The 25118-nt window shown below is 42.1% G+C and overlaps 1 protein-coding gene across 1 annotated transcript in view; it reads left to right on the top strand.

The window, feature by feature from the left end:
* Positions 1 to 19094, top strand: part of LOC140212359 (GMP reductase 1) — an 89308-nt gene extending 70214 nt beyond the window's left edge. The window contains exons 8-9 of the mRNA XM_072283067.1: positions 10239 to 10398; positions 18347 to 19094. Coding sequence (XP_072139168.1) covers positions 10239 to 10398; positions 18347 to 18527 — 341 coding nt within the window. The 3' untranslated portion in view covers positions 18528 to 19094. The remainder of the gene's footprint in view (positions 1 to 10238; positions 10399 to 18346) is intronic.
* The last annotated feature ends 6024 nt before the right edge of the window (positions 19095 to 25118 follow it).

Here is a 25118-nt window from a genome sequence, read left to right on the forward strand (position 1 = left end):
GGTACAGTCCACGTTTCAGGCCGATACCCTTCATCCTGACGTGTTCCTGCCAGGATTAAAGGCAAAATTAACAGGCATAGGGAACCTTGGTTTTCAAGGGATATTGGCGATCTGGTTAAGAAAAAGAGAGAGGTGTATAGTAGGTATAGGCAACAAGGAACAAATGAGGTACTTGAAGAGTATAGAAAATGTAAGAAATTACTAAAGAAGGAAATCAGGAAGGTAAAAAGAAGACATGAGGTTGCTTTGGCAGATAATGTGAAGGTAAACCCGAAGGGTTTCTACAAGTATATTAAGAGTAAAAGGATAGTAAGGGACAAAATTAGTTCCCTAGAAGATCAAAGTGGTTGTCTATGTGTGGAGCCTCACGAGATGGGGGAGATCTTAAACAATTTTTTTGCATCAGTATTTACTCAGGGAATTAGCATAGCGTATATGGAAGGAAGGGAAACAAGCAGCAGTGTCATGGAACATATAGAGATTGAAGAGGAGGAAGTGCTTGCTGCCTTACAGTGAATAAAGGTAGATAAATCCCCCGGGCCTGACATGGTATTTCCTCGGACCTTGAGAGAGACCAGTGTAGAAATTGCAGGGGCCCTGGCAAAAATACTTAAAATGTCCTTAGCCACAGGTATGGTGCTGGAAGATTGGAGGGTAGCTCATGTTGTTCCGTTGTTTAAAAAAGGCTCCAAAAGTAAACCAGGTAATTACAGGCTGGCAAGCCTGACATCAGTAGTAGGTAAATTATTGGAAGGTGTTCTTAGAGATCGGATATACAAATATTTGGACAGCTAAGGGCTGGTTAAGGACAGTCAGCATGGCTTTGTGCGTGGTAGATAGTGTTTATCGAATCTTGTAGAGTTTTTTGAGGAGGTTACCAAGAAAGTAGGTGAAGGAAAGGCTGTGGATGTTGTCTACATGGACTTTAGTAAGGCCTTTGACAAGGTCCCACATGGGAGGTTAGTTCAGAAGGTTCAGACACTAGGTATCCATGGAGAGGTTGGAAACTGGATTCGAAATTGGCTGTGTGGAAGAAGACAGAGAGTGGTAGTGGATGATTGCTTATCAGACTGGAGGCCTGTGACTAGTGTTGTGCCTCAGGGATCTGTGCTGGGACCATTGTTGTTTGTTGTCTATATCAATGATCCAGATAATAATGTGGTAAATTGGATCAGCAAGTTTGCTGATTGACACTAAGATTGGAGGCGTTGTGGACAGCGAGGAAGGCTTTCAAAGCTTGCAGAGGGATCTGGACCAACTGGAAAACTGGGCCAGAAAATAGCAGATGGAATTTAATGCAGACAAGTGTAAGGTGTTGCACTTTGGGAGGACAAATCAAGGTAGGACACTAAGGAGTGCGGAGGAACAAAGAAATCTGGGAGTTCAGATACATAATTCCCTGAAAGTGGCGTCACAGGTAGACAGGGTTGTAAAGAAGGCTTTTGGCATCCTGACATTCATAAATCACAGTATTGAGTATAGGAGTTGGGATGTTATGGGGAGATTGTATTAGACATTGGTGAGGCCAAATTTGGAGTATTGTGTACAGTTCTGGTCACCTAACTATAGGAAGGATATCAGTAAGATTGAAAGAGTGCAGGGAAGATTTACTAGGATGTTGCTGGGTCATTCAGGAGTTGAGTTACAGGGAAAAGATTGAACGGGTTAGGACTTTATTCCTTGGAGCATAGAAGAATGAGGGGAGATTTGATAGAGGTTTACAAAATTATGAGGGGTATAGACAGAGTGAATGTGAATAGGCTCTTTCCACTTAGATTAGGAGAGATAAATACGAGAGGACATGGATTTAGGGTGAAAGGGACATGGATTTAAGTGAAAGGTTTAGGGGGAACTTCACTCAGAGAGTGGTGGGAGTGTGGAACGAGCTGCCATTTGACGTGGTAAATGCGGGCTCACTCTTAAGTTTTAAGAATAAATTGGATAGGTAAATGGATGGGAGAGGTCTGGAGGGTTATGGACTAGATGAAGGTCAATGGGACTAGCGGAATAATGTTTCGGCACAGACTAGAATGGCCTGTTTTCTGTGCTGTAGTGTTCTATGGTTCTAAAAAAACACCTGGTGGCTTGTTTCTCATCTTATGATGTAGGTGAAGGCCAATTGGACCATTGCGTGTATGCTGACTCTCAGAACAATCTCATTTCCCTGTAATCTATCCTGACTCGTATGTCTATCAATTCCAAAAATAACCACCCACACTAAAGATGATCGACAGTAGCCATTCAGTCTACCGGTGGCTACATCTTTGAGGTGTGGGAAAATACCAGAGCACCCAGGAGAAGCTGGGAAACTGCGGGGAATATGTGTTGGAGGTCAAGAATGAATCTTAGTTGCCAGAGCTGTGAACCAGCAGTTTCTAGCTGCTCCAATGTGTTGCTCTACATAAGGCCATAGGGCACAGGAGCAGAATTAGAAAATTCAGCCCATCGAGTCTGCTCCACCATTCCTTCATGGCTGCTTTATTATCTCTCTCAATACCATTCTCTTACCTTCCCCACAACCTTTGAAACCCTTGTTAATCAAAAACCTATCAACTGCCATTTGAAAATACACAAGGATTTGGCCTTCCCAGACGTCTGTAGCAGTGAATTCTGTAGATTCACCATCCTCTGGCTAAAGAAATACCCTCAGATCTGTTCTAAAGGATGTCCTTCTATTCTGAGGCTGGTCCTAGACTGCCCCACTAAAAGGTAACAACCTCTCCACATTCAGTCTATCTAGCCTTTCAATATTCAATAGGTTTAAATAAGATCCCCTACCACCCTCAATCTTTTAAACTCCGGCGAATACAGGCCTAGAGCCTCATCTATTAACTCTTTCATTCCCAGGATAATTAATTCAGCATATAGAGTATTGTAGAAATGGTGGAGATCAAGGCAGTTTTTTAACTGTCCAGTAGTTAATTGGCAAAAATCATTCAATCCTGGAATTTATTTCATTTGGGAAAGTGACTGTAACATTTCCCTGAGTGTTTTCTCACACTGCCTGTGGGTTTTTATTTTCCTATAAATTTAGAGAGAAAGGAAGAAACATGTACTTGCCATAATGTATTTCAAGGAATCTTGTTTGCTAGTTTGGGGAGTACTCATTTATCATAATGGGCGGCAGCCAATATCTGTCAAACATGGGCAAGATGGATAATAAATTAGTCTGCCTTTTTGCTTGCATTTCAAAGACCAAGGTGGGTCTCATGGGCAGTATTCAACTCCAAAATGAACTTTGGGCCTTCCTGGATGAACAGAAAGATTTGGGCTGGCCGGGCCTTTCTCAATTTTTTGCTTTTTGCAAAGGAAATAATATGAAAAATTGAAGAATTTGACCACTTGACTACAGATTAATTCTTCGTTCTTACCTTCAAATTTTCAAATGCCCCTAAGAGTAAAAAGTACAAGATTTGGTAGTGTTTTTGCATCACCCCTTTGAGAAATTTATTCTTCCCATAAATCTTACAACATCATAGTGATATCGTCGTGGCTATCCCTCGAGGTCGAGGATGATGGTCTTCGTTCTTTTGATCTACTTATGTCTCAAGTGGTTTATAAGTCCAATCTTGGCTTTGAAAGTTCTTCCGCATTCAGGACAGGTAGTTTCAGATGGCAGATTGGGCTTTGGTTGTTGCTGCCTCTCTTCCATTTTCTTCTCTTTTCTTCTAATTCTGCACATCTGTTGGCTTCAAAAGTTGCTGTTCCTTCTTGGATGATGGCTTGCCAGAGTTTCCTGTCCTTGGCATTGGTTTCCCAATTGTTGATGTCGATGTTACATTTCTTGATGTTGGCTTTTAAGATGTCTTTGAATCTCTTCTGTTGTCCGCCTCTTTTACGTTTGCCTTCTTTAAGCTGGGAGTAGAAGATTTGTTTCGGCAGACGTTCGTCTTTCATCAGAACAACATGACTGCTCCATCTTAGTTGGTTCTTGATGACCAATGCTTCAATGCTTGTTGTTTTTTGCTTCATTTAGCATGCTGCCGTAGGTTCTTCCATCTTCCCAGCTGATATCTAAGATGTTTCGAAGACACCGTTGATGGAACTTTTGAAGTGTCATCAGATGTCGTCGGCATGTTGTCCAAGTTTCTGATGCATACAGGAGCGTTGGGATTACCACTGCTTTGTACACTAACATTTTGGTGTCTGTTCAGATGTCACGATCATGAATCATGATTAATATAGTCTAGTATTCTAATGTTCTACAGGAGCAATATCAAAGTAGGTTATTTAGCCAAATAAAAGGTGTATTAGATTAGAGGATATAGTTTAGGTTATATAGAACAACTTAAAGGAGAGGGGAATCAGAGGATGCTGATATTTAGGGCCAAGATGGTTGAAGGTACAAACATTTGTGGTGGGATGAATGAAATTGGAGAAATTTGGCTAGAAGAAATGGTGTGTAGGTGAGCTCGCGGAAGTTGGTCCTTCCAGACAAACTTCCTATTGCAGCACGCTTGTTGCACATTCATCATAGCCCCGAGAACCATTCTGTTCGCCTTTACCTTTTGCAGCAGAAATTAATATTGCACATTACCACAAACCAGACTGTGCTGAGTTATAGAAGATGCAGCAATAAGCAACTCATTGCTAAACGATGGCTATAAATAGCTACCCACCAAGCAGGCTGTTGAATTCCTGTCTCCCACATGACAGACAGGTTATGTTCCACTGTGAAAACAACCGTCTCCTTTGGTGAGCTGTTAAACTCTGCACCTTTTTGTTTACAAGTGTTTATTGAAAACAGTCATGAATTTGTAGGATGTTAGTATTGAAGTAATTGTCATATCTGATAATAAAATAACTAATATAACTGGGCTCAGAACACACACTCTTACAACTCAAGCATTCTTTTTATTTTACTTGTGCACAAGGAGAATGGCATGCCCCCTGTCACCCAGGCTGTTCTGAAGCCAGAACAGAAAACTGCTGATTTCTGCAGAATTGGCTTATCAGTTATGGATATTGGTTATTGTAAATTGTGTATGTTTGAATGTCTTTCTCGCAAGAGCCAGTGCCATTCACAAGAGGTGTTAAAGATAATCGAAACTTTAAGCACACAGCCAATGATATTTTGAAGTTAGAAAGGGTAATAGAGGCTTAGTTCTTGGGTATGTTTCACATCCTTCTGTTATTAGACTGTCTTTGGAACCCTCTATGGCGTAAAGGGAAGCTTATGTTTCAAGAAGCAACACCCAAAAATTGCTGGAGGAACTCAGCAGGCCAGGCAGCATTTATTGAAAAGAGTAAAAAGTCAACGTTTTGGACCCAGCGTGCACAGTGGTACCAGTGAAGCACAATAAACACCTGAATGTCATGTCCAAAAACATAATGCGATTTGTCTTGACAATGTTCCTGCCCAGTTTCTTAGAGACCCACCTGATTAAACTTTAACTTAGGACAGGTATCTGTCCACAGGTCTCGGCACCCCTCCCCACCACCACTCAAGTAATAACCCTCCTTACACTCATCTAGCAGCTCTACCTATGTTCGCTAACTAATCTGCCAATGTAATCAATTTTTATAGGAGCACAGGCTCCCCTGTCCTTGCACTATTGATCCCCAGCACTCCGACCCCATGCCAGCCTTAGTCTGATTTACGTTACTTGTTGATCAACATTAATACCTACCTGTGTGACCTCCACTCTCCTCACTACTTTCTGTAGTCCAAAATCATCCATCAGGCACTGCTTATGGCCATCTGGTCCATCGAGTCTGATCTGCCTCAAATCATGGCTGATTTGACTTAACTCAGGAAACATCTTTCCTCAAAGAGAATGTTTCAATGCGATCATCTCATTCTTCTGCACTTGAAAGTTCATCTCCTCTTGCCTGGGTCCAATAGAATTGGAACAGTATGTCTCTCGTTCTCAGATACTGATGCCAAAAAGGTGAACATATCATTTGCCTTCCTAACTAAAAGCTTTACCTGCATGTTAACTTTGATTGTGTATATGCTTCCTGTGATCAATAAAATCTTTTCAATATCCCACCTTTTAAAAAAATATGGTGGATTCTGGTTAATTGGGACACAAAACGACCAGTACATCTTAGCCCAACTAAGAGGCTGCCCCAATTAGCTGAAGTTTCATGGAAATAGTTAACAAGATATAAAAAAATAAACAACTGAGTTAAGCTACATTTGACTGAGTAACAAATTATGTATATAAATATCAATATGTATATAAATATACTTCATACTTTATTGTTGCCAAACAATTGATACTAGAATGTACAATCATCACAGCGACATTTGATTCTGCGCTTCCCACTCCCTGGATTACAAATATTAAATATTAAAATAGTTAAAATTAGTAAATATTAAAAATTTAAATTATAAATGGAAAATAGAAAATGGAAATTAAGGTAGTGCAATAAAAACCAAGAAGCAGGTCCGGATATTTGGAGGGTACGGCCCAGATCCGGGTCAGGATCCGTTCAGCTGTCTTATCACAGTTGGAAAGAAGCTGTTCCCAAATCTGGCCGTATGTGTCTTCAAGCTCCTGAGCCTTCTCCCGGAGGGAGGAGGGACGAAAAGTCTGTTGGCTGGGTGGGTTGTGTCCTTGATTATCCTGGCAGCACTGCTCCGACAGCGTGCAGTATAAAGTGAGTCTACGGACGGAAGGCTGGTTTGTGTGATGTGCTGCGCTGTGTTCACGATCTTCTGCAGCTTCTTCCGGTCTTGGACAGGACAACTTCCATACCAGGTTGTGATGCACCCTAGAAGAATGCTTTCTACGGTGCATCTATAAAACTCAGTGAGGGTTTTAGGGGACAGGCCAAATTTCTTTAGTTTTCTCAGGAAGTAAAGGTGCTGGTGGGCCTTCTTGGCAGTGAACTCTGCTTGGTTGGACCAAGTCAGGTCATCTGTGATATTGACCCCAAGGAACTTAAAGCTTTTGACCTGTTCCACTTGCGCACCACCGATGTAAATTGGGTCGTGCGGTCCGCTACTCCTTCTGAAGTCAACAACTAATTCCTTCGTCTTGCTGACGTTGAGGGATAGGTTATTGTCTTCGCACCATGCCACCAGGTTCTTAATTTCCTCTCTGTACTCAAACTCATCATTACCTGAGATATGGCCTACTATGGCAACAGGTCAATGGCAGATGCCATCTCTCTGGCCCTACATTCCTCCTTAGAACACCTGGAGAATAAAGATGCATACGTAAGGCTCCTTCTCATTGACTACAGCTCTGCCTTTAATACCATCATTCCAAATAAACTGATTCCTAAGCTCCGGAACTAAGCACACTCCACGTCCGCCTGAGGGGGGGGGGGGATGTAGACTGCTGTCAGTATGACCGAGGTGAATTCCCGTGGCAGATAGTAGGGACGACACTTCACCGACAGGTGTTCCAGGTCTGAGCTGCAACAGCTTGTCAGTGCCACTGTGTCTGAGCACCACGCAGTGTTGATCAGTAGGCTGACACCACCTCCCCTCGTCTTGCCCGAAGACGCCATGCGGTCCATCTGATGGATCGAAAATCCCTCCAGTCGGATGGCAGTCGGGGGTGGCAGGGGAGAGCCAGGTCTCGGTGAAACAGAATACACAGCAGTTCTGCATCTCCCTGCAGTAGGTGAGAATATCCTTTAAGATTATCCACTTTGTTCTCTATGGCTTGTGCATTAGCTAGTTGGATGGTGGGCATAGGGACTCTGAAGCCCCTCAGCTTCAATCTGACCAGCAGTCCAGCTCTTTTCCCACGCTTCCTCGGTAAATAGTGCATCTTTCCAGGTTTCCATCAATGCAATGTGTTGTTGTCAGCTCTTTGAGGTAGGTGGACGCGTCCCACGGGAACTGATCGGGGGGTCGCGTCATGCGCTCCGGGTCAGGCCGAGTAACAGGGGAGGCTCCGCTGCCACTTCCAGCTGCCAGGGGCCCAGGCTGTCGATTGGGTCGGGCCCCGAAGCCGACACTTAATCCCAGACGGCGGGGCTCCTGGCTGAAACAAGTCCCTAAGCCGAGTCACGGTTGCGGAGGCCTCCGCTCTAGCCGAGCCTCAGGCTCGATTTCTGAGGTCGGCGGCGGAGGCCTCACTTCCGGCAGCTGTGGATGTCCACCAACGGGGCTTTATGGTGTTCACTCCGGGGAAGCGTCTGGGTCCAGGTGCGGTCCGTAGTTTAAGAAATATTAGAAAATATTTTTAAAAATATTAGAACACTATCAATACTACTAGAGTACTATAAAATTGTATTAGTTCCTAAACTTATTGACAGAGGAATTCATCCGGTGTACCTGAAAGCTACCGCATTATTTTGCTTGATTGTAAATGAACAAATTGAGCACAAACACCTAGTGCAGATAATGGACTCCTTTCCTACAATGCTTTAGATAATTGCATCCTCCAAATCGTGACTTTCACTGTAACATTCCAGGTAATTGTCAATACCTTCAAATTCTTCATAGTTCTTTACTTGTTGAAGTAGTGAAATTGCTTCATTTTCACTCCCTACCATTTCTGGCATCTCCAAGCCTCAATACTTGAAACGACAGTGAGCAGAACAGTTCTGAGTTGTTGCTATTTATTTCTCACCAACTATCAGTAACAAAAATCATTGCTTTTTGAACACAAGCACACACAACTGATGCTATTTAAAAGCTATTTGCTCTAACAATGGTGTAGTATCTAACAGCCACATAAGTCCACATGTCTGACGCTAGTTAGAAACTGTTTGGAACAACCTCCTGTCCCAATTCAGCAGGCAGTGTCCCAAATAAACAAAGGGAGTCTGAGCTATTTTCTCAGTTTTTGTTCTTTAAGAGTTGCCCAAAAAGCGAATGCCCTGATTAACCAATGGCCCACTTAATTGGAATCTACTGTATTTTAACCTTTTTTCTCCAACGCTGGCAGGCCAGATCCAATCAGGTAAATGATGCCAGTGTTGATTCAGTAAGAAGCATTAGGATTGCATTCACTTCACTGGAATCTGTACAATCCCCCCTGTTGACTATAGAGATCAGGAAGTCACTTCCACCACTCAGTTTCCACCACTTGGTAATAAACTGCTGAAAGAAAATCCCTTGCTTTACCACAAGTAGTAATTGAAGCAAAATCAACTGGAAATAAACAATTGAAAAGAAAGCGGATCGAAGAGAATGGGGCAACAAAGCAAGGATATGAGCAGAGGCTTCTCTGAGTTGTCACAAGTGTGGGAAGCTGTGGCTGCCTTTGATGTTGAAGTGAAAATGATCATGCTAAACTAGGGACAGTGCATCATGTTGAATTTCAAAAATCCCAGGGATCAGGAAACGGGTGCCTTAACTTGAATAGTTCATGATAAAGAGAGATGTGTTCCTTCAAAGACATTCTCTCCTCTAGCAAAATACTTGAATTATGCGAAGGATCCAAACACAAAAACATTCCCCGGGATTCCAAAGATTTGCACAGAACCTGAGTCTATGTCATTGCCATCCACTGTGAGCATGGGGTAAACCAATGAAGGAAGCTTCACAGGATCCTATTAAAACTTTAAAGAGTTAAAATGCAAAATAAAATGAAAGTATCTTTAAAGAGGTCATGATATTTTAGTGCACTTGAGAGTGGCAACAGATGTGCAGCAAATGCAGGCTTTCAGTATTAGGAGGCAATGTATAGAGATTGGGAGAAAATAGTCTCGTAACGTTTACTCGGCGTTGTGATGATGAACTGAGGCTGTGGTGCAGTGATGTCTGACCTCATGCCTTTCATAAAACTTCAGTTGTGAAGCTACTTGCTTAGTCTTATTGCTTGCACACTTTTTTTTTCTCTCTCTGGGCATTGGGTTTGTCTTTCTTAAATTGGTTCTTTTGAGGTTTCTTTGTTTTGTGGCTGCCTGGAAGAAGACAAATCTCAAGGTTGTATAATGTATACATACTCTTGAATAGTATTGGTATCAGAATCATTAGGGAGACCAACACAGATGCTTTACACAGGGAACTAAACGTGAAAGATAATAATGTTTTTGAAGTGCTTTAGTGAAGTTGATTTGGATATTTACAGTGGATTCAGGATATATGTGTAATAATATTTACTTTTTTTAATAACATGAGAAAATGAACAAAGATATTTTATTAAATCTGGAGGTCAGGCCATTTAAGTTAGTTGTTGTCAGGGCATGGAGCATGAGGGCAAGGCTGAGTTTATTGACCATTCACTTGGGGTAATGGTGCGCTCAGTGTTTGTAGACAGCTATTTCCAATATGCCGACTAGTGTTAAGCACACTGCATTACTGTGATGCTGTTTTCTGATTCCAGGGGCTGGCGCCGACTTTGTGATGTTAGGAGGGATGTTTGCAGGTCATGACCAGTGTGCTGGGGAAGTCATCGAGAAGGATGGTAAAAAGATGAAACTCTTTTATGGAATGAGCTCTGATACAGCCATGAAGAAGCACGCTGGAGGCGTGGCAGAATACAGGTGACCTTCTAATGTTATTTTTATAAGGGTTCTTAGTGCTGTACTTAAACTTATAAAGATTAGGTTGTTTGGTGGAGCAGGGGTTGGGAGAATGGGCTAATTTATGATCACCAGCAATAACTTTCTCACTGGGGATCCCTCCAGGTTTTAGCTCATTTCAGAAATTATGTCTCCCCTCTCGGCACCTAAGGCACCCCTTTCTCCCTTATTAGGGAGTGAGAGAGAGAGAGCCTGTGGTATGTCGAATACCAGGTGAACAATGTAGTCTTTGGAGTAACTGCAAGTCTGTGTCTTTGCTGTTGCCTTGCTCACGCTTGAGTGCTCAGTGGTGGGTGCCAGTACTTTTTGTGCCGGTAGGAGGAGGTGGGGCTTGTTGCTTGCTGCCGCTTACGTGCACGAGGGAGGAGAGCTGGGGGGCTGCTTTGGAGTTCTAGCATTTAACTGTCATCCATTCTTTGGGGGCACTCCTCTGTTTTTGTGGATGGTTGCGAAGTAAAAGCATTTCAGGATGTATATTGTATACATTTCTCTGACATTAAATGTACCTTTGAAACCTTGAAGTTACCAGCTGGCTGCTTCCTGCAGAATCCTGGCAACTAGTGGCTGTCAGGTGACTCTAGGACAGACTCGGTGGTATGTATGTGTTCTCTCTGGTCACCCATCTAGTGGAAAGATGTCGTGAAGCTTTCTGAAAAGATTCATGAGGATATTGCTGGGTCTGGAGTTACAAGGATAGGTTGGAAACATGAGAAACTTTGCAGTTGCTGGAATTCAGAACAACCCACACAAAATGCTGGACGACTTCAGCAGTCCAGGCAGCATCAATGGAAAAAGAGTACAGTCAACGTTTTGGGCCGAGACCCTTCATCAGGACTGGGGATAAAAGATGAGGAGTCAGAGTAAGAAAGGAGGTGGAGGGGAGGAAGAATTACAAGGTGATAAGTAAAACCAGGGAGAGGAGGGGTGAACTAAAGAACTGAGAAGTTGATTGGTGAAAGAGACACAGGGCTGGAGAAGGGGGACTGTAATAGAGGACAGAAGGCCATGGAAGAAAACCGGGGAGCAGCAGCAGAGGGAGGCGATGGGCAGGCAAGGAGTTAAGGTGAGAGAGGGAAAAGGGGTTGGGAAATGGAGAGGGGCGGGAAGTGGCCATTACCGGAAGTTTGAGAAATTGATGTTCATGCCATCAGGTTGGAGGCTACCCAGACAGGTGGTATAAGGTGTTGCTCTTCCAACCTGAGTGTGGCCTTGCCATGACAGTGGAGGAGGCCATGGATAGACATGTCAGAATGGGAAAGGGAAGTGGAATTAAAATGGGTGACCACCAGGAGATCCCGCTTTTCCTGGCTTAGCAAAGTGGCCTCCCAATCTACGAGAGATCTCACCGATAAGAATAGGTTGGAATTCTTTTTCTCTGGAGGGGTGACCTTATGGAGAGATACACCTGCTTGTTAATGCAAATGCTTAGTCAGCCAATCACGTGGCAGCAACTCAATGTATAAGAGCATGCGGACATAGTCAAGAGGTTCAGTTGTTGGTCAGACCAAACATCAGAATGGGGAAGAAGGGTGATCTAAATGACTTTGACTGTGGAATGATTGTTGGTTCCAGATGGGGCGGTTTGAGTATCTCAGAAAATGCTGATCCCTTTGAATTTTCACACACAGCAGTCTCTACAGAGAATGGTACAATAAACCAAAAAAAAAAATCCAATGAGCGGCAGTTCAGTGGGCAAAAAAACGCCTTGTTAATGAGAAAGGTCAGCGGAGGATGGTCAGACTGGTTCAAGCTGACAGGAGCGCGACAGTAACTTAGATAACCATGCGTTAACAATCACGCAAACACGAGGAAATCTGCAGATGCTGGAATTTCAAGCAAAACACAATCGCGGTGTGCAGAAGAGCATCTCTGAATGCACATGTTGAACCTTGGAGTGGATGGGCTACAGCAGCAGAAGACACAAACATACACTCAGTGGCCACTTTAGTAGGTACAGGAGGTACTAATCATGAGGTGAATGGTCACAGTCTTGTTCTCAGGGTCAGGTAGTCTAAAACTAGAGGGCTTTGGTTTAAGCTGAGAGAGGGAAAGGTTTAAAAGGGACCTAAGTGACAACTTTTTCCACACAAGGTGGTGGGTACATGGAACATGCTGCCAGAGGGAGTGGTGGAGGCGGGTATAATTCCAACAATAAAAGACCTTTGGACAGACACATAGAAATGGTTTAGATATAGGGGTATTTTATGGCAGGGGTCCCTACCATTAACTGAGGGGTCCCTGGGTGCCAGGTTGGGATATGGACCAAATGCAGTTAGATGGCACTAGCTGAGGTGGACAACTTGGTCAGCATGGACAAGGTGAGACGAAGGTCCTGTTTCTGTGCTGCTTAATTCAAGATCAAGTTTATTGTCATGCACACAAGTACATCTGTGCATGCAGTAAAAACTTAATTACGAAGCATAGTAAAATTGTATAGAAAATAGGGCACTCTATTTGACACCCTTTGAGGCAGATGATTTCCTATTAAACTAGTGTGCCCCAACTAATATTCCTCTGTATATCAGCTTGTCCTATTCCTCCACCCCCTCCCACCTCATCACACACTTGTCCCTTGCAGCTGTAGTGAAATGGCAGTCTTTAATTTTTGGCTAGATTGGGGCCCTGGGCCAGGCAGAGTATTGATGCTGTGTATCTGCCTTGCCATAGTGGTGTCCCCCCCCCCCCCGCATAGAGGAGAGGATTGGTCACCCTCAGAATAGTTTTACATTTATTTCGCCGTCAGTGGGAAGCAGACCGTTATCCCACTGTCTGTAACACACTTGCCAGTGGATTCTTCCTGGCATGGCTTTTAGGGCAGGTCCCACTACAGGAAATTTATTACTGTACCTCAGCTTGATCTTGTACAAGGCAACCACTTCCCTTTGAAATATGGGACTATTGGTATTGTCTGTGCTTTTAAATAACTGATTAACTTCCTAAAGGACTTGATGCTTCATTTACCTGCCACCTGCTCCAGTAGCTCAGAACAGAATGGTTGTGTGGAAACTGAGCTTGTAAACAGGAGCTGGACACTGGTTTCATCTCCATTCCAATTCCAATCAAGACTGTAGTTGTATCTTAGAAAGGAGGCTGAGGGGAGATCTGATCAAAGATTATAAATAGACACAGTAAACATCCATTATCCTTTTCCCTGGGTTGATGTGTGTAATACTAGAGGGCACAAGCATGCTGCAAATACAGGCCTTTAACTATCAGTAAATGTGGGATATTGGGGGGAGTAAGTGCAATGGAGGGCAATTTTTTTTAAAAACAGTGTGGTGGGTGCCTGGAATGCACTGTCAGGAGTGGTGATGGAGGCAAATACAACAGATGCATTTAAGAGGCCTTAGAAAGACACATGAATGTGCAGAGAATAGAGGGATATGGGCAGTGTTTAAGCAGAAAGGATTAGTTTAGTTAGATATTTAATTACTAGCTTAATTAGTTCTGCACAACAGCAAGGGCCAGGGGGCCTGTTCCTCTGTATACTGTGCTGTTGTTTTATGTTTTTTTACCCAGAGGAATCAGTGGCTCCTTAGCTCCACCTAGTGGCTGAAACACAGTGCTTCTTTTAAAATATACCTTCTTCAAAAGTTGAGTTTTTTAAGACTACAATCAGAGACTAGACTAAACTTTGATAGATAAGATTTAATTTTAACTTGATAAACCTTCCCTATGTGTACTTAACAGTGAATCTGCGGAACAATTATTCATAAATAATTGTTTAAAGAATACTCTATACCACATGAGATCCAGAAGGTTCAGAGTATACTACATATCTCAATCAATTTATTCAGTACAACTTTGCTATTCTTAAACTCCCTCTTGCAATAACCTACAAGTTAGTATCATCGATCCCAGTGGACAAGCTCTCTGTAGCCAGCACTAGCACCAAATTCTTTTAACAGTTGTTAATAACTTGGTTAATTTTAAGACCAAAGATATAGGAGGAGAATTGTGCCACTTGGCCCATCAAGTCTGCTCCACCATTTCATCGTGGCTGATCCAGCTTTCCTGTCAGCCCCAATCTCCTGCCTTCACCCCTGTCCTGAGCATTTACAAACAAGTGGATAATTAGGAAGAGGGTAGGACCATTCCAGGATAATGGAGGGAATTTATGCTTGGAGTCAGAAGGTGGACATGGTACTAAACAGTATTGCCTCAGTAGTCACCAAGGATAAGTTTGCACATGACACTAAAATAGGTGGACAATGAAGGTTATCAAAAATTACAGGGGATTTTGATCAGCAGAGGACTGGCAAAATAGAGTTTAGTTTGGATAAGTGCATTGGGTTGCATTTTGAAAAGTCAGATCCAGGTTGGACTTTCATAGTGAATGGCAGACCCCTGTGGAGGGCTGTAGAACATACAGATAGTAGAATATTAATATGTGGTTTCAGGAGTCACAGGTGGAGTCACAGGTGGAGTAATATTAATATGTGGAGTCACAGGTATACAGGGTGTTGAAGAAGGGCTCTGACACACTGGGTTTCATTAGTAACGGCATTCAATATAAAAGACGATCAAAATGCAATTGTACAAGACACTGGTGATGCTGTATGGAGTAATGTGCTCTGTTATGGCCCCCCTGCGCTAGATGGAATGAATGCAGAAAAGATTTAGACCACAAGACAGAAGTTGGCCATTCGGCCCATCGAGTCTGCTCTGCCATTTTATGATGAGCTGATCCATTCTCCCATTTAGTCCCATTCCCCTGCCTTCTCACCATAAGCTTTGATGCCCTGGCTACTCAGATATCTATCAATCTCTGCCTTAAATAACCCAATGACTTGGCCTCCACTGCTGCCTGTGGCAACAAATTCTATAGATTCACCACCCTCTGACTAAAAAAATTTCTTCACATTTCTGTTCTGAATGGGTGCACTTCAATCCTTAGGTCATGCCCTCTCGTACTAGACTCCACCATCATGGGAAACAACTTTGTCACATCCACTCTGTCCATGCTTTTCAACATTCGAAATGTTTCTATAAGGCCCCCCCCTCATTCTTCTAAACATCAAGGAATACAGTCCAAGACCGGACAAACGTTCCTCATATGTTAACCCTCTCATTCCCGGAATCATTCTCGTGAATCTTCTCTGTACCCTCTCCAACGTCAGCACATCCTTTCTTACATAAGGAGACCAAAACTGCCCACAGTACTCCAAGTGAGGTCTCACCAGCGCCTTATAGAGCCTTAACATCACATCCCTGGTGCTATACTCTATTCCTCTAGAAATGAATGCCAACATTGCATTCGCCTTCTTTACCACTGACTCAACCTGGATGTTATCCTTGAGGGTATCCTGCACGAGGACTCCCAAGTCCCATTGCATCTCAGAACTTTGAATTCTCTCCCCATTTAAATAATAGTCTGCCTGTTTATTTCTTCTGCCGAAGTGTATGACTATACACTTTCCAACATTGTATTTCATTTGCCACTTCTTTGCCCATTCTTCCAATCTATCCAACTCTCTCTGCAGACTCTCTGTTTCCTCAGCACTACTGGCCCCTCCACCTATCTTCGTATCATCAGCAAACTTAGCCACAAAGCCATCTACTCTATAACCCAAATCGTTGATGTACAACGTAAAAAGAAGCAGCCCCATTCACAAGCATGTCGCCAGGACTTGAGGGATTAAGTTATAGGAAGAGGTTCAACAGGTTAGGATTTAACTCCTTAGCCTAGGAGGCCGAGGTGAAATTATAGAGATGTATAAAATCATGAGGAGTATAGAGGGCATATATTTAGGGTGAGAGGAGAAATATTTCATAGGAACTCGAGGGGCAACTCATTCACAGTGTGTTTATGGAACGAGTTGCCAATGTAAGTGGTTTTGGCAGGTAGAATAATAAATTTTAAAAGACAGTTGAACGGGTACCTGAATTGGAAAGGTTTAAGTTATGTGTCAAATGGGATCAGCTTGGATGGTGCATCATGTTTGGCATGGATCATTTGGGCCTGTTCTGTGCTACGTGATTCTGAATTTGACTCTGCTGCACTTTGGGAGGTGAAGTGTAAGGGGAAAGTATACAGTTAATATTAGGATCCTTAACAACATTGATGTAAAGAGGGATCGTAAGGATAGTAGTAAAGACTGTGTATGACATGCTTACCAGTCGAGGCATAAACATGAGTCAAAAAAATCTTGTTCCACTGGTATAGAAAATTGTTTAGGCTGTGCAGGAGGAGGAAACCAGAGTCCATGAGGATCAGAGGTGGAGAGGGTCAGCAAATTTAAATTCCTCAGTGTTATCGTTTCGGAGGAGCTGTCCTAAGCCCAGCATGTAAATGCAATCATGAAGAAAGCCTGGCAGTTCCTTCACTTCCTTAGGAGTTTGCGAAGATTCAGTATGACATCTGAAACTTTGACAAACTTCTATAGATGAGTGGTGGAGAGTACATTGACTGTCTGCATCACAGCCTGGTATGGAAACACCAATTCCCTTGAATGGAAAATCCTGAAAAAAGTATTGGATACAGCCCAATCCTTTGTGGGTAAAACCATCCCCACCATTGAACACATCTACATGAAGCATTAACGCAGGGAATTATAATCAGGGACCCCCGTCATTCCATCTCGCTGCTGCCATCAAGAGAAATATCAGGAGTCACCTCCAGGTTCAGGAACAGTTGTTAACCCTCAACCAACAGACTCTTGAACCAGAAGGGATAACTTCACTTACCTTCTCTTGCCCCATCATTGAAATGTTCCCACAACCTATGGACTCACTTTCAAGGACTCTTCATCTCATGTCCTCGATATTTTTTGCCATTTATTCATTATTATTATTTCTTTCTTTTTGTATTTGCAGTTTTGCCTTTTGCACAGTGGTCAAATGCCCAAGTTGATTCTATTATGGATTTATTGAGTATGCCCACAAGAAAATGAATCTCAGGGTTGTAAATGGTGTCATATATGTACTTTGATAATAAGTCTACTTTGAACTTGGAGTGTTGTTCTGGTTACCCCATTTAGAGGAAGGATGCGCAAGCTTTGGTAGACGTTTACCACAATACTTCCTGGATGAAAAGGCAATAAGGAGATAGACAAATTTGGATTATTTTCTCTGGAGCACCAGAGGCTAAGGGAGATTATGAATGGCATAAATATGGTAGACAGTTGGAATCTCTTTTGCCAGCGAACGAATGTTCAAAACTGCCGTTATAGGTTTGAAGTACGAGGGTAAAAGTTTCATTTCACAGCAAGTAGGAGTTTTGTTGGAAGCAGCTGCAATTGTAGCATTTAAAAGGTTTTTAAGACAGGAATGAATATGCAGGAAATGGAGGGATATGGATCATGTACAGGTAGAAGGTGTTAGTTTCATTTGGCATCATAATCAGCACAGGCATTCTGAGCCTGTTCCTCTGCTGTACTTTTCCAAAGTTCTATCCACTGTATAGCATAACTGACAATCTTCTTCAATTGGGGGCAGAGGAATTCAAGTGGTCGAAGAGCGTCTTTAGTGGGAAATAAACAATCAGTGTGAAGTCCAAATGAAGGCTCTCAACCCTAAATATTAACCGTCCATTTGCCTCTACACGGAATGCCTGACTTGTTCAGTCTGTCTTTTGCTCCAGATTTCAGCGCCTGCAGCCTCTGGTGTCTCCATGGCTCTTAAAACTTGTGGGTCGGAAAGCAGGAAAAAGCGAAGAGGAGAAGAATGTGCTTACCTTCTGGTTCTTCAGCCCCACTGATTAGCAGTGGCTTTTCTAGGTCTTCAGCTGAAAGACATTATTGCCTGTGTACTTTTACAAAGCTCTATTGTTTCAATTCATGGGAAGATTTATTTCGGGCATTACCAAAATAGCCATAAAGTTGGAAATGTATACAATTAATTCCAAGTGCATCTTTCACACCTGTGCTTCTCCTACAACAGAGTGAATTCCTCTTTCTTTTCCATACAGGGCCTCAGAAGGCAGAACAGTGGAAGTTCCGTATAAAGGAGATGTGGAGAACACAATCCTTGATATTTTAGGTGGTTTACGCTCTACCTGCACCTATGTTGGAGCTGCCAAACTAAAGGAACTGAGCCGGAGGACAACGTTCATCCGAGTCACACAGCAGTTTAACCAAATGTTCTCTTAGACCGGGCTGCAAAGGTGAACTCGCCAGAGGTGTAATGTGCTGTGGTGTCTCATTCAACATACTGTGTCGTTGAACATAATCTTTACTCTCACATAGTACATCAATATTTTCCATTAAAAAGTTATTATTGCCTCCAAGACCTTAAACTTGTAGAGCTGGGCTTCCATAGCTGTATTCCGCAGTACAGTTAAAAATGAGAAGCAATTCTTCACTGAAGGTGATATCCTGAGATAAAAATCAACATTTGGTTTTACCAAATAGTTATTAAAAATTCACATAGAGAAATTAAAACAACTAACTGGATTTCTTCGGAGAATACAACTATAAATGCTAGAAGACCAACTTCAAGCATGATTTTAACTGTATAAATTCTTTAGTGTTTGTATTATTCAAGGATATGAAATAAAAATAATATACTTGAAACTAATCGCTCAATTGTAATTAGCTGTATCTCATCAGTGGGAACTTACATATAATATGGGTCTGTGAGAGAGAGAGTAGACAGTACAGACTCTTCTCGGGCTTCCAGCGGGTATGGGTATTGATTATAACCGACGTTCTGTTGACAAACTTGTTAAAGTTGGCATTGAAACATCGGTTATACTCAATACCTGTACCCAGCTGGAAGCCTGAGAAGAGTTTATTTGCTTCATACACCGGAAAAACACTGGATCCTTTTTCAGAGTAGACAGTAATTAAATAAAGAGGATGTTACATTAGCTTTTCAGAACATGCAAGGTGTCAAATTTTTCTTGAATTAATACTCTTCTTTTTGACAATTTAAACAATGAAATATCTTTCCAAGTTTCTGAAATAGATGACAATAAATGTGGAAATGTGGTACAATTATTATGCAACCAAAGATCAGTAACAAAAATCAGTGAACTCCCTTATCAGCCACTGAAATGGCTGCTTATCTTTATATGAAGAGACTAAAATCTGATTAGCTACATACTACCCAGTTGTAAAATTCTAAACCTGCAATGGTTTCAGCATTAAACACGCAAACAAGAGGAATTCTGCAGATGCTGGAAATTCAAGCAACACACATCAAAGTTGCTGGTGAACGCAGCAGGCCAGGCAGCATCTCTAGGAAGAGGTACAGTCAATGTTTCAGGCTGAGACCCTTCATCAGGACTCCTGACTCCAGACGAAGGGTCTTGGCCTGAAACGTCAACTGTACCTCTTCCTAGAGGTACTGCCTGGCCTGCTGCGTTCACCAGCAACTTTGATGTGTGTTGCATGGTTTCAGCATTGATCGGGGTTATCTAGCCAATTTGAAAAATGTATCATGCCCTATTAAGCAGTTCCTCTCCAAGCTATCTCCCGCCACTGCCTGTAGGAGTTACATTCTCCCTGTGACCGTGTGGGTTTCCTCCGGGTGCTCTGGTTTCCTCCCACAGTCCAAAGATATACTGGTTGGTAGGAGAATTGGTCATTGTAAATTATCCCATGATTACGCTCAGATTAAATCGTGGGATAACTAGGCGACTTGGCTTGAAGGGTCAGAAGGGCCTATTTTGCACTGTGTCTCAATAAATAAATACTTTGTGTTGTAAGCTAATAACCCATCTAAAGAGCCTCTTACACGTCTCTAATGTATGTTGCCTCTACCACCACCCCTAGCAGTGTGTTCCGTGTACTCAACACTCCGTAAAAAAAAAACACTACCTCTGGCATCACCCCTTATACTTACCTAAAATCACCTTAAAATTATGCCCTCTTGTACTAGCCATTGCTACCCTGGAGAAAAAATGGTTGGGATTTATGCCTGTTCTCATCTTGTACACATCTATTCAGTTGCCCTTCATCCTCCTTCGCTCCAAAGAGAAAAGCCTAGCTTGCTCAACTGTTCTGTATAAGACACGTTCTCTAATCCAGGAGACATCCTGGTAAATCTCCTCCACAACCTTTCCAAAGCTTCTGCACCCTTCCTGAACACAATAGTCTAAGTTGGTCTAACCAGTGTTTTCAAAGTTCAAAGTAACCTTATTATCAAAGTATGTTATTGTTACTACCTTGAGATTCACTTTCTTGCAGGCATATACAGGAAAATATAAAATTCAATAGAATTTTATGGGGGAAAAAACTATACATAAAGACTGAAACACCGACATGCTAAATTCAAACTGCAAATAAAAATAATACTGGGAACATGAGTTGTAAAGAGTCCTTAAAAGTGAATCCTTAGATTGTGTAGGTGAGTGTTGTTCCTCCAGCGGATTGTTTGTCAATATCCTCTGTTCTGATTACAATTCAATACAGTCAATATTAAAGTAACTCTTCTCCTAGGGACACAAATTCAGCTTGCATAGACTCTTAATGATTTGACTGTCTGATCCCAAGTTGCTAAGTGAGTTGGTACTAAGTCTGGTCATAAATGATACAGACTACGTAAGGATAGTTCAAATAATTTATGAACATTGGCATAAATAGTACAAGTGGACATGGCTGCCACCATTGCTACAGCCTGACCCAAATGTGGATTTCAAGGCCATAGTTCTTTCATTATTATTATCTGGGCATACCATCAACAGGCTGCCTAAACTGAACTTAAAAGGAATTGAGGAGTGAAGTCTTCTCTGTCTGGCAGCATAACCAGCATCAAGGAAAGACTATTCTTGGTCTACAAGCCATGAAGCACTATTGCTGTATCTCATTATCTAAGAAAAAGGCTAGTATAAATTGCCCAGTCTAATCGAGGTCATGGTGACCTGCCACTTCAAACTGTTGCAGTCCATGTGATAAATGCTTGTAAATAGGGAAGTCTTAGTTTCTGTTCCATTGACAGAAAAATAACTGCCTAAATCAGGATCCTCTGATAGGACCATGACCTCGTGTGCCTCAATGACCCGGAGAACTATGCTGGCTGAAGTCTTGGCTTTATGCTTTAGCTCTTGCTAGGATCACGTGTGCCAAACGGATCAAAGGGTAGAGGCCAGATTAATAGTGGTTCACTGATCCTCCGCGTTCAGGGATTCAGCTCAGGGGTAACAACCCTGTCCGGTCAAACAAAATTGTTACGGAAACAGCAATGAAGAATCCTTCTACATCTGAGTGCAACAGTATTCCTGATTTAAGCCAGAACTTGCATAACTGACAGTAAACTGAGAGGAAGCCACTGTCATAATGAAGGAAGTTATGAATGTTACCAGAGATGGAGGACCTTCATTGTTGCCACAAACACCAGTGGCGAAACAGGCAAAAGAAGTCAGAATGTGTGCAACTTGGAGGGAAGCTTAAAGGTTCCGTCACTCCCATCTCCCTCAGCCTTCAAAGCTAGTAGAAACTGCAGGGGAAGAGGTGTTGCTGAAGAAGGCTGAGGGTTGTTGAGGTGCTGCAGTCACAGTATGTGGCTGGGATAGCAATTTTATGCTAGTGTTACATATTGTACATTTTACTATAAAACAACTTGCTAGGGAGGCCATCCTAGACCTCACGGCTGTAGAAAACTTGGCTGATATTCAGGCATAGAATGAGAAATGTAAGCAATGTTTACATCAAGTGACAATCATCTCCAACATTCTAAGCACCACTACTCTTGATATTCAATTGTATTACTGGTGAAACTTGTGCCAAAGTACCTTGACAGGGTCAGTGCTGACAAGGAACGTAACCAGACCAAGCCATGTTAATTGCAAGTAAACACTTCAATTGGTAGAGTATGCTGGCTGGTGGTGTAGTGGCATCAGCACTGGACTTGAAGGCAGATGGTCCTGAGTTCAAACCCAGCCAGGTCCCAACCTGAGCAGCAGCAGTATCTGCGTGGGAAAAAAAGCCTGGCAATCTACTCTCGTATCTTGCCATGAAAACCCAATGGACCCTATGGTCCATTATGTCACAAACAGTCAGACTCGACTTAACAACTGAACAACAACAAATGAGAACAGTTCAGACATTAGGTACCCTGGAGCAAATTACTTGTCTTCAAAATCCACAAAGCTTTTCAACATTTATAGAGTAAATCAGGAGTACTCACCAGATGAAGGGTCTTCATCCAAGATGTTGACTGTCCATTTCCCTCTATAGGTGCTGCCTGATCCGCTGAGTTTCCCTAGCACTTTGTGTGTTGCGGGAATACTCACCGCATGCTTTGAAGAGTGGTGATCTAATAACACTCAAAACCTTGACATCCAGAATAAACTGCCTATTAGGGAAGGCATTGCAACCTCATCCCCCAAACTCCCACTGCTGACACACTGAGTTTGCAGAAAGTATCCTCTACCAAATGCAATGCAGCTCTTCGGCTCATCTTCCTTCGCAGGACCTCCCAAACTTGCAAACTCAACTGGACAGATGGCCAAGGTAGCAGATGAAATGGTATGGTGCAAAGTCACGCTCATCCTGACTTGGGCATACATCACCATTCAGAGGGTCAGAAACCTGGACATCAGTACTTATAACAGCATTTAACATAGACAATAAAAGCGGAAATTGGCACTAACACTTTGAGGTTTATTAATTTGGATAGGAACTTATGCTAATCTTGCTAGCATCACTCACAGACAGGTAATTATTACAGGCAGTTCCGTTAAAATGCATTTTCATCATTTGCACTGGCTATAATGCAATCAAGGAATGCAATTTGTATTACATGGGCTGCACTTTTTTTTTGCGTGATCGTGGTCAGGAAAACCATGAATCCATGGAAACACGGGCACCAATTACTGGAATTTAGGGCAACACACAAAGCTAGAGGAACTCAGTATGTCAGGCAGCATCTATGGAGGAAAGTGGACAATTCATACTTCGGGTTGAAATCCTTCATTTGGATCGAAAGAAAGAGGGGAGATAGCCAGTATAAACAGGTGGAAGGAAAAGGTGTAATTTAATCTAGGTCAGTGGTTCCCAAAGTAGGTGATATTGCCCCCTCCCAGGAGCAGCGGGAGTTTCTAAGGGGGCGATAAGAAGGGACAGTGAGAGGGTGCTTGGTCGCAAAGGGGCAGCTGAGCGATTACAAGCTTAATTTAATAAATTGATTACTTATTATAAGCATTTTATCCTCAATGCCTCATGACTGATAACAACAATCACATAATCACTTGGTCACTTGCTAACCCACCATTCCCTTAGACTTTGCTTGAAGTAGCTAATAGTTGTTGAAAAGTAATGTGACACTTCTGTATTTGGCATATTATGAGAAATCTGGACCGAAGGAATCATCTTATTTCTGGGCCTGGCCAGATACAATCATGCAATTTCTATGACTTAGGGTATGCCATTCAATGGGCTTTGCACTTTCAAATGGTCTTAACCACATTTCTATAGCCTACTGCCCAAACAAGATATCACTGCCCCTCTTTATGTACCTTCAGGCAGGGAGTCAAGTTTTGCCTGAACTTTCCCCTTTATTGATCACAGCACTTAAGGTTGGACTTAAACAATAGGCCATTGACCATGGTCGTTAATCCATAAAAAAAAATAGCAGGAAAAACCAAAAGAAAATGTTTAGACAGTATAGTGAGGAGTATCTGAAATACGGACTTGTATCAGCACCAAGCAATTAATAACAGCCAATGTATCTTCTGTGAAAAAGATTTTTTTTCAAATGAAGAAATGAAGCCATTCAGCCTCTTTGAACATTTGAAGAGAATACACTTTGATAAAGCAAACAAGAACTTGGCTTTTTTTCAGTAACTTCATGAAAAATTTCAGAAACGGAAAACATTTCAAAACATGTTTGCCAGAGCTTCATGACAAAAGAGTGATGGTTTGCATGCTTCATGTAACATTTCATTGCTAAACCTTGAATGTCCCATTCAACTGAAGAACTGATTCTGTCAGCAGTAATGGAGCTTTTGAGTAAGGTTTTGCATAAGTCACCAGACCAAATAATTAAAGTGATTCAACTCAAATATAACTCTGTTTAAAGACTAATAGATGAAATGTCTGAGAATGTGGAAGACACTTTGTGCAACCTACTTGGGACAAAGAATTTGTTCTGTAGTTGGATGAGTCAACTTTGCCAGGCAACAAATCTTTGCTTCTTGGTTATGTTTGCTTCATAAAAGAAGAAAGCATGGTTCAAAAATTGTTATTTTCAAGGGGACTAGAAACAGATATAAAGTGGGAGTCAATATTGTTTAGCAATTTTTCAAAGAGAAGGACATTCCGTCAGCAACATTCTTGCTTGCGTAACAGATGGGGCACCACCAATGAGTGAATGCCACCATTACTTTCTTGAAAAAATCTATACCTAACATGTCTAGCATTCACTGTATAATTCATAGGCAACATCTTGTCACAAAAAACCTAAGTGATCAGCTGCACAAATCATTAAATCATTACAATTAAAACAGCGGTAAATAAAATCAAGTCCCATGCTCTCTGTTCTCGACTATTTCGAAAGCTTTGTATGTGAATGCTTGTTGTTGCACATAGAAGTCATATGGCTCTCAAAAGGAAACTGCTTGAGACTCTTATGTGCTTTTTGAAATTGGTAAAATCCTTTGAAGATTCAAATGCTTCATTCAGTAATCAACTCAACAATATTACGCATGACATTGCTTATTTGTCAGCATTATTTGCAAGGTTTAATGAAAGCAATCTTCAATTGCAAGGAATGATGTGAATCTTATCAAAGTCAAATCT

The sequence above is a fragment of the Mobula birostris genome, chromosome 19 (assembly GCF_030028105.1).
Source record: "Mobula birostris isolate sMobBir1 chromosome 19, sMobBir1.hap1, whole genome shotgun sequence".
NCBI lineage: Eukaryota > Metazoa > Chordata > Chondrichthyes > Myliobatiformes > Myliobatidae > Mobula > Mobula birostris.